Below are 17,618 nucleotides of genomic sequence, written 5' to 3' on the forward strand. Positions count from 1 at the left end.
ATTCCTGTATCCTTTTTGTAGAGATGATTAATGAGATGCAAATCAATTAGAGTTGATGCACATTTTATGCAGCTTCGAAATTGACCAATGAAAATAATCAGGAACTGCATTTCAACAGTTGAATTTAAACTATAAACATATGCATGAAATTAAATTGTGCATCAGCATCTCTCTATCTGTTGTCATCTAATGGAGTAAAGCTCCTTTGGTAACCTCTGGATAAATCAAACTGTTGTCTGGGGCTAAAAAGGGAACACGAGGTGAGAGGGATATGGAGGCTGATATGTTTACTTACGTTTAAATAATGCACATTGCCTGGCTGTCCTGCTGATCCTCTGCCTCTAATACTTTAAAAAGAACCTGAGGTGTCAGACCTATGGAAGCTGCAATATGTATTGCCTTTTGAGCAATACCAGTTGCCTGGCAGTAGTGCTGATCTTTCTGGTAAGTAGAGTCTAAATTCACAACCCTGAAACAAGCATGCAGCTAATCTTTTCAGATTATCCTAGACGACATTTGATCTGCATGCTTGTTCAGGGTCTATGAAAGTCATATGACATTCTTGGCAAAAAGAGCCACCAACAGGGTCCACCATACAAAAAACAAATTATCTTATATCTAATTTTCCATATAAATTAAGATAACTGATCTTTCTAGCCACTAAACAGGTCATAGCCCCCAAGTGCAAATTGCCAAATATTTTTTTTTTTTTTTTAGTCTGGAAGAGGTCAAGCGTTAGTTAGTCTTTTGACTATATCTGTATATTGGATACAGTAGTTCATATAATTACTTGGCAGCTTTATAGATTGAGATCCTGATTGAAGTGCGCTGAAATTTTATATAATTTCAGTTGGATGTTGCTTATTTTCTCTTTAAGCATACATTTGGGGGAGGGGTTAGTGCTAGATACATCAGTAGAATGAAGACAATAGATGACCATGGAAACCTGGTGAGAAAATGGCACACAAGTACCAGAAGCAGTGGGTCGTACAGTGACACAGTGCACAAAAACCATTCGGTACAAGCATGGTACTGCCCCTCCCACACAACACATCATTTCTCTTTGTCATTGATCAGAGCCACATTTAAAGGGGCACTATGGCAAAACATTTAAAAAAACTTAAAATATGTGCAAACATAGACAAATAAGAAGTACGTTTTTGACCAGAGTAAAATGAGCCATAAATTACTGTTCTCCTATGTTGCTGTCACTTACAGTAAAAGCAAGAAGTTTTAAATCAGGATGATACCATTTATTGGCTAACTAAAAATGAATAAGAATAAGTAAGCTTTCGGCCTTGCAGCCTTTGTCGGGCTTACATCCTGTTAGTTTGCAGGCTGGTGGTACAGACAGCTATATACATGCAACATCAAAAGGGAAAACAGATTTTTACAGAAGCGACAGGTTTTGGACTAGTCCATCTCTTCATAGAGGATTCTCGGCAAGGCTTTTCTTCTTTATAAAGATATTCCCTAAAAAGTATTTATACAAAAATGGTGGCCAGCTTCCCTGCTCGCTACACAGTTTTTGGCAGTTGGACAGAGCAACTGCCATTCACTAATTGCTTTTGATCATAAATAAATCCCAGAGAATCCTTCCATGAAGAGATGGACTAGTCCAAAACCTGTCGCTTCTGTTAGATTTCTACTACCTACTGTAAGTGACAGCAACATAGGAAAAAAGTAATTTATCACTCATTTTACTCTGGAAAAAAACGTACTTATTTGTTTGTACAGATTTTAAAAATTTTCGCCAGTGCCCCTTTAAAATATAATAAGTACACCAACACTTTTACACCAAAAAAAGTTTATTGAACTTGTGCAACAATATACAACATCTACAAGCACACTTTGTCTATTCATACATTTACATTCATAAGACGCAATTAGGGCAATTGAAGAGTAAAATATATTCACAACCATTTCAAGTAAATACAGAATTAAGATCATTCAATTATTTGTAATTTTTTGGAATTAAGGAACAGCTCCAAAAATGAGAGCTAAACAGTTGGTGCTAATGGGCAATTTTTAACGAACTAGCATACATAAAGGGGCAATTTTTGAAAAGCATGAAGTGTTGATATGCAAAGGAAATCATCAGGTGTTCATTATAAATAAAATGTGCATGACACTTCTCTTTCAATCCAATTGTCTTAGATTTAGTGGAGATTGGATAGGAGTTCCTGTCTGTGTATATCGATACTTTTATACAGGAAGCTATAATCCATTCTTTTAGTCCAATTTTTATAGCTTGGGGCTCAAAGAAGAGCTATTTCTGTGCAATCTCTTGTCTGCTGTAAAACAGTGCTTGTAGAAAGTCCCAGCTGCTTACCTGTAGCCGTGTTTCGGCGAGTCCTCCAGGATGGCTGCTGCTGAGACATTGCTTGTCCCCTCCCCAAAGGGAAACACCTGTAAGAGTAATCAATTTAAATGAACCCGCCCTTATATAAGGACTCCTCCTCCCTCACCAACTCAGTTATTAAAAGTACATCACCTTTAACATAAATCAAACTTAGCAAATATATTACAGTAGGGATGGGAACTCGCCAGCCATCCTGGAGGACTCGCCGAAACACGGCTACAGGTGGGACTTTCTCCCATTGTCCTCTAGGATGGCTGCTGCTGAGACCAGCGAGAAATTTTCCTTAAGGAGGGATGATGGCTTGTAATACTTTCTTTCAAAAACTCTGATCCTGGCTTAACAGTAGTTCAACTCTGTAGTGTTTCACAAGTTGTGTGTGACGACCAGGTAGCTGCTTTATATATCTGTTCCAGTCTTGCTGCCGACCTCTCTGCCAAAGAGGCTACCAAGGATAGAGTAGAATGTTTCGTAATTCTAGTATGGACTACTTCCTGCGATTCCCTGTAAGCCCATCCTATTAGCTCCTTAACCCATCTAGCTATGGTGCTTTTTGATGCCTGCAATCCCTTTAAAGCTCCCATATATGATACAAATAAATAGCTAGATCTTATCCACTGAACTGTCCTTTCTAAATAAGCTATGATAGCTCTTCTCACATTAATCTGTTACACTGCTTCTCTAACATCCTGCGGATTGGGAGAAAAAACGGTAAAACAATCTTCTGTGAATGATGAAAAGCTAAAGATACCTTTGGAAGATATGCTAGGTCAGGTCTGAACACAATTCTATCTGAATGACTAACTATATAAAGGTCCTTAATGGATAATGCCTGAATATCCCAAATTCTTCTAGCTGACGTTATTGCTACCAGGAAGGCTACCTTTAATGTTAGATTCTTTAAAGGGACACTGTAGGGGGATCAGGGGAAAATGAGTTGAAGTTACCCGGGGCTTCTAATGGTCCCCCGCAGACATCCTGTGCCCGCGCAACCACTCACCGATGCTCTGGCCCCGCCTCCTGCTCACTTCTGGAATTTCAGACTTTGAAGTCTGAAAAACACTGCTCCTGCGTTGCCGTGTCCTCACTCCCGCTGATGTCACCAGGAGAATACTGCACAGGCCCAGTATGGTCTGTGCCTGCGGCGTGCTTTCCTGGTGACATCGGCGGGAGTGAGGACACGGCAACGCAGGCGCAGCGGTTTTCAGACTTCAAAGTCTGAAATTCCAGAAGTGAACAGGAGGCGGGGCCGGAGCATCGGTGAGTGGTTGCGCGGGCACAGGATGTGTGCGGGGGACCATTAAAAGCCCCGGGTAACCAACTCATTTTCCCCCTGACCTCCCTACAGTATCCCCTAAGGATAAATCAACAGGCATGGGAACGCGAGTGATTCTTCGCGTTCCCAGGAGGCCGCAATAGCAGCATAGGGGGCGATATACAGGCTGGGAACGCGAAGAATCACTCGCGTTCCCATGCCTGTCGGCCGGTGACGGCCAAACCGGAAGTGTTCGCCGGCGGGTCCTAGACCATCGGAGCGGAGCTGCGAGGGCACCGATCGGCTGCAGAGGGCTGAGGGAAGCCCCAGGTAAGTAAATCTCGTTTTTTTCATTTGACTTTAGGTGCACTTTAAGGTCATCCGTCTGTATATTATTCCTTTCCTTCCAGGAAGAATATGCGTTCCGAGTTTATGTATATTTCCTCCTTGTGGAAATCTTTCTGCAGTTAACTAAAGTGGATGCCACCTCCTTATAAAACCCGTCTTACCAGGATTCTTTCCTCAATACCCAGGCTGTCAATTTCAACCTCTGGAGATTTGGATGAACATTTGACCCCTGAGCTAACAGGTCTTCCCTTTGTCCAGATGCCATGGGCCTTTCAGGACTAGAGACAGCAGATAGGGAACCATGCCCTTCTCGGCCACCAGGGACCTATGAATATCACTGTTGCCCTTCGACCTCCATCTTTCTCAGGACCTTGGGGATGAGGTTGAATGGTGGAAATGCGTAGAGGAGACCGCTCAGCCAGTTCACTGATAACGCATCCAATCTGTTCCCTGACACCGATGGGTGGAGAGAGCAGAAATCCTCCACCTTCGTATCAAAAGCAAAACAGATCTGCAACACATGCGAAACAGATCTGAGACAAACGCCAAAGCAAAACAGATCTGAGACAAACGCCAAAGCAAAACAGATCTGAGACAAACGCCAAAGCAAAACAGATCTGAAACAAACGCCAAAGCAAAACGGATCTGAAACAAATGCCAAAGCAAAACTGATCTGAAGCAAATGCAAAACAGATCTGAAACCAATGCAAAAGAGATCTGAAACCAATGCAAGAGAGATCCGAGACCAATGCATAAGCAAAACAGATCTGAGACCAATGCATAAGCTAAACAGATCTGAGACCAATGCATAAGCTAAACAGATCTGAGACCAATGCATAAGCTAAACAGATCTGAGACCAATGCATAAGCTAAACAGATCTGAGACCAATGCATAAGCTAAACAGATGTGAGACCAATGCATAAGTAAACAGATCTGAAACCAAAACACATGCTAGACAGGTCTAAAACCAAAGCAAATGCAAAACAGATTTGAAACAAATGCAAAAGCAAAATAGATCTAAAACAAATGCAAAATAGATTTGAAACAAAGCAAAATACATCTGAAACAAAGCAAAATAGATCTAAACAAATGCCAAATAGATCTGAGACCAAAGCTAACAGATCTGACATCAATGCAAAACAGCTCTGAAACCAATGCAAATGCAAAACAGCTCTGAAACCAGTGCAAATGCAAAACAGATCTGAAACCAATGCAAATGCAAAACCGATCTGAAACAAGTTTGAAAAAAGGAACTCCTTGAAACTATCTAGAGATTCACTTCCTAAAAAGTTCTATTAGGCCTAGTGCACACCAGAGCGGTTCTGCTGCGCTTTGCGATCCGCTTGCGGGTGCGGATCCGCTAGGGTAATGTATTTCAATGGGCTGGTGCACACCAGAGCGGGAGGCGTTTTGCAGAAACGCATACTCCCGGGCTGCTGCAGATTTTGGATTGCGGATGCGTTTCTGCCTCAATGTTAAAGGAAAAACGCAAACCGCTCTGAAAAACGGCACTTCAGAGCGGTTTGCCAGGCAGTTTTTGTTACAGTAGCTGTTCAGTAACAGCTTTACTGTAACAATGCATGAAATCTACTACACCAAAAACGCTTCACAAAACCGCAAAATGCTAGCTGAAACGCTACAGAAAAAGAAGAAAAAGCGTTTCAAAATCTGCTAGCATTTTGCGGATCTGCTAGCGTTTTTTGGTGTGCACCAGGCCTTACTCCTTTACATAGATTGTCAATCACCATCGCTCCAGTTCAGGCTTGACAAATCATCTTATTATAACCCTGGGGAAACATATTGCCGCAATGGCAATAATTCACCTTCACTCCTGCTTTGCACCCACTGCTAAATTGCATGGACACAGAGGATAAGGGAAAGTATAAACCATACAAGGGAAAAATCACAATCAATCAATCATGTAAGTGCACATTCCTGCAAACAATCATCAGTCTCTACAGATAGCATAGGTTTACTGCAAGCCTGACAATCAAAATGGGAAACCAATGACTCCCTGAAACTGCTCAGGGATTCCTCATTACCCTGAAAGTTTCCATTAGCTGTTTATGTAAATTGTCAATCACTACCGTTACCACAGATTTAGTGCAGGCTTGATAAATCCTCTTGTTATAATGCTGGGGAAGCCCAATGTTGCAATAGCAACATTTCTAAGATATTAGCTTCTCCAAACCCTATCCGATACCTCCCCTGCTTTGCATGCACTTTTAGCTTGCTAGGTTATAGAGGGAAATGGAAAAAGGTAAAACACAGGGGAAATCACACTCCAATCTGAACCATATGAGTGTATATTCCTGCAAAAATGCACCATCACCATATAGTCTGTGATCCCATCTTCCCAGCATGGTGGAGAACGTCAGGAGCAGTTCCATTTCTCACCGGCATCAGCCTCCCAACCAACGCTTCTGGCCCAGGGATTTCGTGCATGCGCAGTGCTGCCAAGAGGACCCACATTTCAAAAAATAAACTCAGCAGCTGTGGGAGTGCAACGATCCTTGTTGTTCATGTAATCTAATGTTACACTTTTGGCATCTCAAAGTTTGGCAAAACCGTGAAAGAAGAGTGACCGCTCAGAACAAAACATTTTTGCTAGAGGTATTTATAGGTAGCAATCGTTTTCTCATATATGTACCTGTGCCAATTCCCCCAAGAGAGAGTCTCGGTCGGGCATCAGAGGCTGCTGTTGCGGAGGAGTTCTCTCACTTCTGCTCCATGGCAGCGCCGCTGGCGTCCCAAGTGTAGAGAGCGCGGAATCCGCGCCTCTCTTGGCTTTTGAAGACACCGCCCCACTTCCTGTCCTCATTGGCCAATCAGCAACTAGCAGAAGTGACACGTGCGGGACCAGGAGATTGTATGTCATAACTTCTGACATCTCTAGCTGCTCTGTAACACATGGACGCGGCAAGAAGGCGGTAATGCCGGCTATCCTTTTCGGACAACCTGCGGCCAGGTAACCTTCCGCCCCCACCGCACACAGGTTAAAACTGGGGCATCCTACTCAGAGTTTCCACCGCCATCCAGGAAAAACCATGCCTAACAACATAGGCGTCCCAGAACAAACTATGCCTTAAAACAAGAAATGTCTCCTATCCTCAGGTGATGGGAAACAAACAAAAACTGAGTTGGTTAGGGAGGAGGAGTCCTTATATAAAGGCGGGTTCATTTACTGTAAATTGAGTACTCTTACAGGTGTTTCCGTTTGGGGAGGGGACAAGCAATGTCTCAGCAGCAGCCATCCTGGAGGACGATGGGAGAAACACCTTGGTGTTTTTGTTTAATGACTCATTGGTAATTAACTCAAGGATACATACAGTAAGGTCCAGTGCTGCTGGGCATTCCATTTTGTTATAGAGGAATTGGACTATTTGCTTCCAATAACCCTTGACAGAAGGGCACTCCCATACCGAATGCTAAAAAAGGGGGCTTGCAGTCTAACATTTTGGGCTTTCAGAAGAACTTGTGTTATATCTGCCAAATGTGACAGACGTAATGTATGTTTGATGTACAATGTAGTTAGGTGAGGCCTTTATTGAACTGCCTCTAAATATAAGCACTATATGATCCCAGTGTTTATTTCAGCCTAACTGCATCTAATTTTACTCTTGAAGGTGCATTATTTTACAACCATATGTTGCAAAATAACTGAATAGAACCTCTCAACCAGGTGACTAGTTTGACCTCCATTGATCTCTGCTATCACCCTAGATGTTTAGGTAGAGAGGGTTGCATTTTTTAAACTGTGCTTTAAAGGCATTCTGTAATTGCACATCTAAAAGGGTACGAAGACGTCATTTATGCCATAGGCTGAAGGGTTTTCATGCATGCGTGCAAGCACCTGCAGCGTGCGTGGCCTAATGGAAGTCATGCATGCGTGCAAGCACCTGCAGCGTGCGTGGCCTAATGGAAGTCATGCATGCGTGCAAGCACCTGCAGCGTGCGTGGCCTAATGGAATAGTTGGACTTTTACAAAAGCCCTATTTACACTATTAGTACACAAATGACACGTTAATAAACGTCTATTTTGTAGGAAGCGGTTAATCCAAGTTGATAGTACCTCAAACAGGAACATCTTTTCAACTTGTACAATTTGTTCCAGGTACACAATACCCTTATGCTGGGAATATACCACAAGATTTTTTTGGCAGATAGAAGGTTCGATAGATAATTTCTAACATGTCCAATCTGTTTTTTTATTTTTCAGATCGATTTCTTATAGAAGTGAAAGAAAATTGATCGGAAAAATGATTGTACTGTAAATCTGCTAAAAAATTTCATAATGTATTCCCAGCATTAGATGCCTAAACATGAGTTTGAGATGTAGAGTTCTAGGGAAATGGGATTAACACTTTAAATGTTATCTTTCCATTTAAAGTGTACCATAGACGATTTAAAATAAAAGTTGTATACATACCTGGGGCTTCCTCCAGCCCCATGCGCATGGATCGCTCCCACACCACCGCCCTCTGTCTTCTGTATCGCCGATACCGGGTCCTGTAACTTCGGCTAGTCTGATGCAAGAGAAGTGCGCCCTCTACTTTCCTCTCCAGCGCCTGCTGGAGAGGTACGTAGAGGGCGCACTTCTCTTGCATCAGACTAGCCGCAAAATTCTCGATATGGCTGCGGGTTGGCTGTTCGTATCGGCAGGCGATCGTAAGACGGGGATTACCTGCCTTTGTCGTATAAGACATAGGGACTTTTTCTCCACATGCTTTGGAGAGAGAAAGTGCGTCATATACGGCGGAAAATACGATAACTTGTCCATACAGAGCAGTATACCTCAGTTTACTAATTGTGTGATTCACAGATGTTGCCCATTATAAGCAGGACATTCTACATTCTGCAGAATGTAACAGGAGAAATATGAACATTTAAAGAGACACTGAAGCGATAAAAAATATATGATATAATGAATTGGTTGTGTACTATGAATAATTACTAGAAGATTAGCAGCAAAGAAAATATTCTCATATTTTTATTTTCAGGTATATAGTGTTTTTTCTAACATTGCATCATTCTCTAATATGTGCAGATTACACAACACTCAGCATTCAAAATGAGTCTTTCAGAGCAGTCTGAACTAATGACCTCTCCTCTAGCAGATAAAAAGAAAACTGTTTACTTACAGTTGAGATAATAAAAGTCAGATAACAGCCCTCTCCACTACTTTGAAAGTCGTAGAGATTAATGGCTTTTTTGCATAGAGATAACAACTGGAGTTTCTCAACTCTTCCTGTACTGGAAACAATTACACTGATGTATCTGATCTTAATGTTTTATTTCTTAGCTGTGCTACACATACAAATCATAATATCATAATTTTTTTTTCGCTTCAGTGTCTCTTTAACAGGATCATCGCACATACGCACCACTAGAGGCAACATAGGTAACAACCTACCAAACACTGTTTACTATACCACATTTGGGTCATAAATGTAAAACTACCATAGTACTCACAAAGGTGTTGTCACGGTGCCACATCCCTCTGTTTTGACCCATACCATCTGGCGGAGGCTTGAATACTTGTACACTGCCCTGGAAATCTTGATCATGTATAATTACAGGATTTGATTATTTTTACTACAAATAATACAAAATCACAGCACTTGCGTAATACTATTATTAACAGAATATTTTTCCATTAGAGGGAAGCTGAAAAATCTGTGACCGCTGAGGTTCAGCTAGGTTTATAGGGAAGAGTTGGGAGATTCACAGTCAAAAGCACTAGAGTTTAATTGTGTTTCATACATCCAGATATAATACAAGTACATGGGAATTTAAAGGGAATCTTTTCTGCATGTACATTTTACTGCATTTTTCTTTTAGTACTTCACCCACTAGGACTCATTGGTACCAAGAACCGCACTGGTTCCAAAAGGATAAAATATGATAAAATGTTTAAAATATTCGAGTGGTGGTGGTGCACCGACCACTCAGAAACAGACTTGATGCTGTTGTAAACAAAGGCAATTTAGTTACATACTCCACGAACAATAACTGCAACGCGTTTCACGGGCACAATCCCGCTTCATCAGGCATTAAACAACGGGAGTATCATACAACTGCAGGTCCGAGACACGCTTGGCACCTCAGACAGAGGTGCCAAGCGTGTCTCGGAGTTGTATGCAGTTGTATGATACTCCCGTTGTTTAATGCCTGATGAAGCGGGATTGTGCCCGTGAAACGCGTTGCAGTTATTGTTCGTGGAGTATGTAAATAAATTGCCTTTGTTGTTTACAACAGCATCAAGTCTGTTTCTGAGTGGTCGGTGCACCGCCACCACTCGAATATTTTAAACATTTCATCATATTTTATCCTTTTGGCGCCTCTGTACATCCACTTGCTAAGAATTCCACCCTCGGTGGAAGAGTGATAAACCCTTTTTCTTCTTCTTCAGAGAGCGACATCTTAATCCTGAGTGGGGACAGGTCTAATCTCCCCACCTGCCTATACAGTGGTTGCCTAAGTGGTAACCCACGTTTGTAAGTATAATACTTACTCGTCATTTCTTCATCTTTGATCCTGTACATACTACACTATACTGGGCTCTCGGTATTTCTGCTTTAAGAACCGCACTGGGTTCTAGTCTGAAATACATTATCTATAAGACGGGAAAAGCTCAGAACGACAAATTACAATCTTCATTCAGTATGGCATGTGTGTTTGTGCAGAGAATTAGAACAAAGAAACACATTTAAAGGGGCACTATGGTAAAAAATTTTAGAATTTAAAATATGTGCAAACATATATAAATAAACATTTTTTCCCAGAATAAAATGAGCCACAAATTACTTTTCTGCTATGTTGCTGTCACTTACAGTAGGTAGTAGAAATCTGACAGAAGCGACAGGTTTTGGACTAGTTCCTCTCTTCATAGGGGATTTTCAGGGATTCTTTTATTTTCAAAAGCACATAGTGAATGGCGGTTGATCTGTCCAACTGCCAAAAAACTATGTAGCGAGCAGGGAAGCTGGCCAGCATCATCATTTAAATCCTTTTTAGGGAATATCTTTATAAAAATTAAGAGCCTTGCTGAGAATCCGCTATGAAGAGATGGACTAGTCCAAAACCTGTCACTTCTGTCAAATTTCTACTACCTACTGTAAGTGACAGCAACATAGAAGAAAAGTAATTTATGGCTCATTTTACTCTGGAAAAAAAAAGTACTGATTTGTTTATGTTTGCACATATTTTACATTTTACAATTTTTTGCCATAGTGCCCCTTTAATTCTTTTCCAGGAATAACTTCTTGCGGTGAAATCATTAACATCTTTTGATCATTTCCCCTGCTTTAACGACCTGATTACAGGTCTAAAACATTCAGTAATTATTAGTGAATTCCCTCTTGATGCAATGGATTTACACCAAACCATCAGTAGACTAGTCTAAACTACTTAGTGAATTGAGACCATTCTGTCTGTTGGCATATCACTAGTTAGATATGTAGAGCTCAACCATAACGCAGAAGAAAACCAGAAAACAATAGTAGGATTAAATTCAGAAAAGGAATTTTCAATTCAAGACAGGCAGCCACATAAAACCACTTTAGTAATCACTATTCACACCTGCAGTACTTGGTATCTGAAATCAAGATTCATCAGATCAGTGCAGCTTTCTCCATGGTCACATGCCCATTGTAAGTACCTTCAGTCATGCACAATAGACAGCATTAGTACTCTGATCTACGGCTACACAAACCTATATGCGGCAAGCTGCAACGCATAGAACATTTTGGCACTTATCTCTCATAGCCAAAAATTGGCTTTCTTGTGCTGCAGTAGCTGTTCTGTGGGATTAGATCAGATAGGTTAGCATTTGCAACCTATGAACATCAATGAGCCTTGAGGACCCCAGACCTGTTACTGTTCGCCAATTGTCCTTACATGGACCATTTTTGGTAGTTACTAACCACTGCATACTGGGAACACCACAAAAAGCCATCTGGTTTGGGAATGGCCTCATCCAGTAGTCTAGTTTCCATGATTTGGTCATTGTCAAAGTGGCTCAGATTACTGTTTTTCAATTTTTCCTATTTCCAATACATCACATTCAAAAACTAACTTCAGTTGTTGCCCAATGTATCCGACCCTTGGCAGATGCTACTGCAACAAGACAATCATTGTTAATGGAGTACGTATGGTAAATAAAACAGGAAACTTTGAAATTGGGTAAGTTAAAACCAGTTTACCGTTTTTCTCATGCATCCATGGAAGGCATTTTTCATTTATTGGCAATTCTATCTGAGAATTTAAGGGAGGACGCAGAGGTGCAGGTGCGAGTTTGATGGGTAAGACTTCTGGAAAAGATGAGCTGAAACAAGGAAACGGGTGAAAATAAAAGTAGAGCTAAACCAATTCAAACAGACCTGCAGACAAGTAAACTTCCAAAGGAAGCCTGAAAATTTGAGAAAGGTGGGGGTATTATTATTTCTTACTTTAAGAAATACAAATTGCTTTTGCTGTCATGCTCACATTTTGTCTAGGGATGGTCAGTGAGATGCACATGATTATGAATTACTGAAGACTTACTCAAATTTTGTAAGCAAATGGCCTGAAAATTTACCAATCAAAATCCACCTTGATCAGACTATTTTCAAGCTAAATAAATTTACTACAGAATATACATAATCCTGAATTAAATGACTTCCAGGGTGAATAAATTTAGGTTTACTTACCTGGCAATTCCAGCCCCTAGAAATCATTTGTGTCCCTCACCACAGCGCCAGTCTTCTCCTGGGTCACACTGGCTGTCTCTGACGGATCACTAACCCCCCCCGAGGGTCAGACTTCAGCGCATGCCCCCTCCCTGTTCAAGAGTGCGCTCACATCACCGGGAGCGTACTGTGCCACCGCAGTGCTGTACGCTCCCGATGGTGTGAGCGCATGCTGACGTAGAAGACGCCGACCCATCGAGCTAAGCGATCCTTCAGAGGCTGCCAGTGGGACCCAGGAGAAGACCAGAGCAGCGAGGGACCCAAATGAGTTTTAGGGGCGGGAAGAAGCTCCAGGTAAGTAAAAAAGTAAAACTAAATGTATTTACTCACCTCGGAAGTCCTTTAACTTAGAACTATTTGCATATCATTGACCATCCCTAGTTTTGTTTTTTATTAGGACGAGCCTCACACCTGCTACATACAATTAATTAGTGGCGTTAAATCACCTGACCGCAACATTTTGGTACCTGCAAGTACTGGCAGTGAATACTCATGTGACGCAGTTTTAGCCTAAGTTGGGGGGGGGGGGACTTTGCAGATATTTTAGAAAAAAGCAATTCTTGCATAGTACACAATAATCTCATACCCAACACAAACTGAGCCCAACACACGTAGAAGGATAAAGGATTTCTGAAATGTTAACATATTATATTGACTCAGGGCACTCAGGGTATTGTAGAATTCTTCTTTAAAGCAAAACTATAGTTATGCCTACACGTACACAATTCTGTCAGCAGACACCCTAGGTAGGTGGTACAATTTATTTTTTTGTGTATGCACTTTGTGTGGGTACACAGGTAATTCGACTTAGCTGTTCAAGTACATTTATCCTTTCAGTAGTGTCCGTTTAGGAAACGACAGATGCTTGAAAGAGGCCTGGGCTTGAAATAGTTGTAGGCCATAAATGGGGGTTGACCACGAAGATCACTAGAGGACAACCTTGTGGTAGGTACAGTGCTGTCCATAATTATCCATACCCATGGCAAATTTTGACTTATAGAGACGCTGAAGCGGAAAAAAAAATATGATATAGTGAATTGGTTGTGTACTATGAATAATTACTAGAAGATTAGCAGCAAAGAAAATATTCTCATACTTTTATTTTTAGGTATATAGTGTTTTTTCTAACATTGCATCATTCTATAATATGTGCACATTACACAACACTCAGCATTCAAAATGAGTCTTTCAGAGCAGTCTGAAGTAATGACCTCTCCTCTAGCAGAGGAAAAGTAAATAGTCCAGGAAAAGTTGAGATAAAAAAAGTCAGATAACAGCCCTCTCCACGACTAACTTAGTCGGAGAGCTTAATGGCTTGTTTGCATACAACTGGAGTTTCTCAACTCTTCCTGTACTGGAAACTATTAGACTGATGTATCTGATCTTAATGTTTTATTTCTTAGCTGTGCTACACATACAAATCATAATATCATCTTTTTTTTCGCTTCAGTGTCTCTTTAAAGAGACACTTAAGCCAGAAAAGTTTGACTCACCTGGGGCTTCTACCAGCCCCCTGCAGCAGTCCTGTGCCCTCGCAGCCACTCACTAATCCTCTGGTCCCCCGCTGCCAGCTAGTTTCGTTTTTGCAGACAGGCCCGTCAGGACTGGCCACGCGTAGCTTTTTCCGCATTCCTGACTAACTAGCGCTATTGCGGGCCGCAACGCATACAAAAATACAGGTTGCCGCATTACGAACGCATAGATATGCGGCAACGCGTATTCTTGTACGCGTTGCGGCCCGCAATAGCGCTAATTACAGTCGGGAATGCGGAAAAAGCTGCACGTGGCCAGTCCTGACGGGCCTGTCTGCAAAAACGAAACTAGCTGGCAGCGGGGGACCAGAGGATTAGTGAGTGGCTGCGAGGGTACAGGACTGCTGCAGGGGGCTGGTAGAAGCCCCAGGTGAGTAAAACTCTTTTTTTCTGACTTAAGGTTCACTTTAAAGTTACTTTTATTTAACCAGCAAGGCATTTTTTGATGAGAAATGACATAGGCGTCTCCCAAAAGATAGTAAGACGATGTACAAGAGGCATTATTGTGGAAAAAAATACATTTCTCAGCTTTTATTTACATTTGAGCAAAAAGTGTCCAGTCCAAAATTATTCATCTCCTTCACAAACTGTCACAGCCTGTGGAAAAATCCGAAGTTCTATACCATGTTTAATAGTCTAAATGGCAGCACGGTGGCGTAGTGGTTAGCTCTCTCGCCTTGCAGCGCTGGGTCCCTGGTTCGAATCCCAGCCAGGGCACTATCTGCAAAGAGTTTGTATGTTCTCTCCATGTCTGCGTGGGTTTCCTCCGGGCACTCCGGTTTCCTCCCACATTCCAAAAACATACGGATAAGTTAATTGGCTCCCCCTAAAATTGGCCCTAGACTACAGTACTTACACTACATAATATAGACATATGGCAATGGTAGGGATTAGATTGTGAGCTCCTTTGAGGGACAGTTAGTGACAAGATACATATATATACACTGTACAGCGCTGCGTAATATGTCGGCGCTATATAAATACTAAATAATAATAAAAAATTGTTCTAAAGCATCCTAATTACCATGATTAATTGGGAACAGCTGTTTTAATCAACTCAACAGGTGAAAAACAGCAGTTCTCTGCAGTTGGTTTGTGGACAGTCATGGCTAAGACAAAGGAGCAGCGAGGACCTGTGGCTGCACGCAAGTCAGGAAAGGGCTACAAGGCCATTTCTAACAGTTTTCAAGTTCTAGTGACTACAGTGCAAAGTATTATTCAAAAATACAAGATGTTCTACACTATGGAAAATCTCAGAGGACGTGGTCGGAAGCCAAAAGTGACACCTGTGCTGGCCAGGAGGATAGTGAGAGAGGTGAAAAAGAATCCAAGCATCACCACCAAGGCCATCCTGGTGATTCTGGGCTCTGCTGGTTGCAATGTCTCAAGGCAAACAATCCAACGGACACTGCACACTGCTGGTTTCCACTGATACAGACCAAGGAGGACACCACTTTTCCTGATAAGGCACACAAAAAGCTCGCTTGGCCTTTGCAAATGCTCATCTGTACAAAGTCTCTATCTCTAGTAAGGCCACATCTGGAATATGGAATTCAGTTCTGGGCACCACGCTACTGGAAAAATATTGCAGTCTTAGAGCAGGTGCAGAGACTAGCAACAAAATTGATACGTGGGACGGAAGGTCTCACCAAGAAATGTTAGATAGACTGGGTTTATTTAGTCTAGAGAAAAGACGCCTTAGAGGGGATGTAATTAACATATATAAATACATCAGAGGGCAATATAAAAGCTTGGCGGATGAGCTTTTTGTCCCTAGGCCTTCTCAAAGGACTAGAGGACATGATCTGCGCATGGAGGAAAAACGTTTTAGCCATTTATTTAGGAAAGGGTTCTTTACAGTAAGAGTGATTAAGATGTGGAATGCATTGCCACAGGAAGTAGTTATGGCAAACTCTATACTTTAAAGTGTGTGTGTGTGTGTGTGTGTGTATTCGTGCACTGCCTTGCCAAACTCTTTAGTGACCGCCCTGTCGCCTGCCCAGTTACAGAGCGAGAGCCTTTGGGCGGAGTATGCTGCCCGCCCAGCTGATTATGATGTACTAGGCTGGGCGGAACGAGAGCGAGTGAGAGCCTGCCGCGGCCGCCCGCCCAACCGATGACTCGCTAGGCAAGGCGGAGGAAAAGAACGAGTACCTGTACGCGGGGTCCACCGCCCGCCCAGCTGATGATGTGCTGGGCTGGGCGGAGCGTGAGTGAGTGCCTGCCGCAGCCGCCCGCCCACGGATGGCGTGCTATGCAAGGCAGAGGGAGAAATTAAGACACTGATGACGTAGGGGGTAGAGGCGGACACTAGGAAGGAGCTGGTGAGAGCTACCAAGCCGCCGCTACAGAGCGGCAAGTGGGAGATGGACTGCTGGGCTGAACTAATACACTGTTGCCAGCGAAATCGTGAGAAATCGTCACCTTCACGATCACGGAATCGTCGTTTCCGTGATCGCGATTTCGATCAAAAAACGATAAATCGTTCAGGCCTAATCCAGCCACCTGCTTAAATGTAAATAAAAGCTGAGAAATGTTTTTTTCCACAATAATGCCTCTCTCTCTACATCGTCTTATCTTTTGGGAGACACCCATGTCATTTCCCACCAAAAAATTACTTGCTGGTTGAATAAAAGTAACTTTAAGTCAGGGGTATGAATAATTATTGGCAGCACTGTATATTTAACCACTTGAGGACCGTAGGTTTACCCCCCTTAAAGCGAACCTGTACTGAGTAAAAATATTTAAAATAAACACATGAGGTAACTTCAAATGAACATTACATAGTTACCTTGCCATCAGTTCCTTTCAGAAGCTCACCATTTTCTTCTGACAATAATCCCTTCCAGTTCTGACAATATTTTGTCAGATCTGAAATATATCAGTTGCTGTCAGTAAAATATAAGTTGCTGTCAGTTATAGCTGAGAGGAAAACTGATGTACCAGGTAATGTCCATGTTTCCCTATGGCTCAAGTGGGCGATGTTACAGTTTAACTGTGTGCTGACCAGAAAGCTGGTATGGGTAATGGCCATTTTCAAAATGGAGGACGGAAAATTCCCTTGATCACAGTGAACAAACAGGACGCGGGACAGGAGAAAGACACTGAGGAGTAGACTACATGGAAGGTAAGTATGACTTGTGTATGCTTATTTTGACTTTTAATTTTCAATTCAGGTTTTCTTTAAGGACCAGACCCTTTTTTCCATTCAGACCACTGCAGCTTTCACGGTTTATTGCTCGCTCTTACAACCTACCACCTAAATGAATTTTGGCTCCTTTTCTTGTCACTAAAAGCTTTCTTTTGGTGCTATTTGATTGCTGCTGCGATTTTTACTTTTTATTATATTCATCAAAAAGACATGAATTTTGTCAAAAAAATGATTTTTTTTAAC

At 42.0% G+C, this 17,618-nt stretch overlaps 1 protein-coding gene across 1 annotated transcript in view; it reads right to left on the reverse strand.

Moving 5' to 3' along the window:
- Window positions 1-17,618, reverse strand: part of TOPAZ1 (testis and ovary specific TOPAZ 1) — a 239,064-nt gene that overhangs the window by 139,504 nt on the left and 81,942 nt on the right. The window contains 2 exon segments of the mRNA XM_068236234.1: window positions 9,436-9,521; window positions 12,168-12,289. Of these exon segments, the coding sequence (XP_068092335.1) occupies window positions 9,436-9,521; window positions 12,168-12,289 (208 nt within the window).

Source organism: Hyperolius riggenbachi, chromosome 5 (assembly GCF_040937935.1).
Source record: "Hyperolius riggenbachi isolate aHypRig1 chromosome 5, aHypRig1.pri, whole genome shotgun sequence".
In the NCBI taxonomy this organism is placed as follows: domain Eukaryota; kingdom Metazoa; phylum Chordata; class Amphibia; order Anura; family Hyperoliidae; genus Hyperolius; species Hyperolius riggenbachi.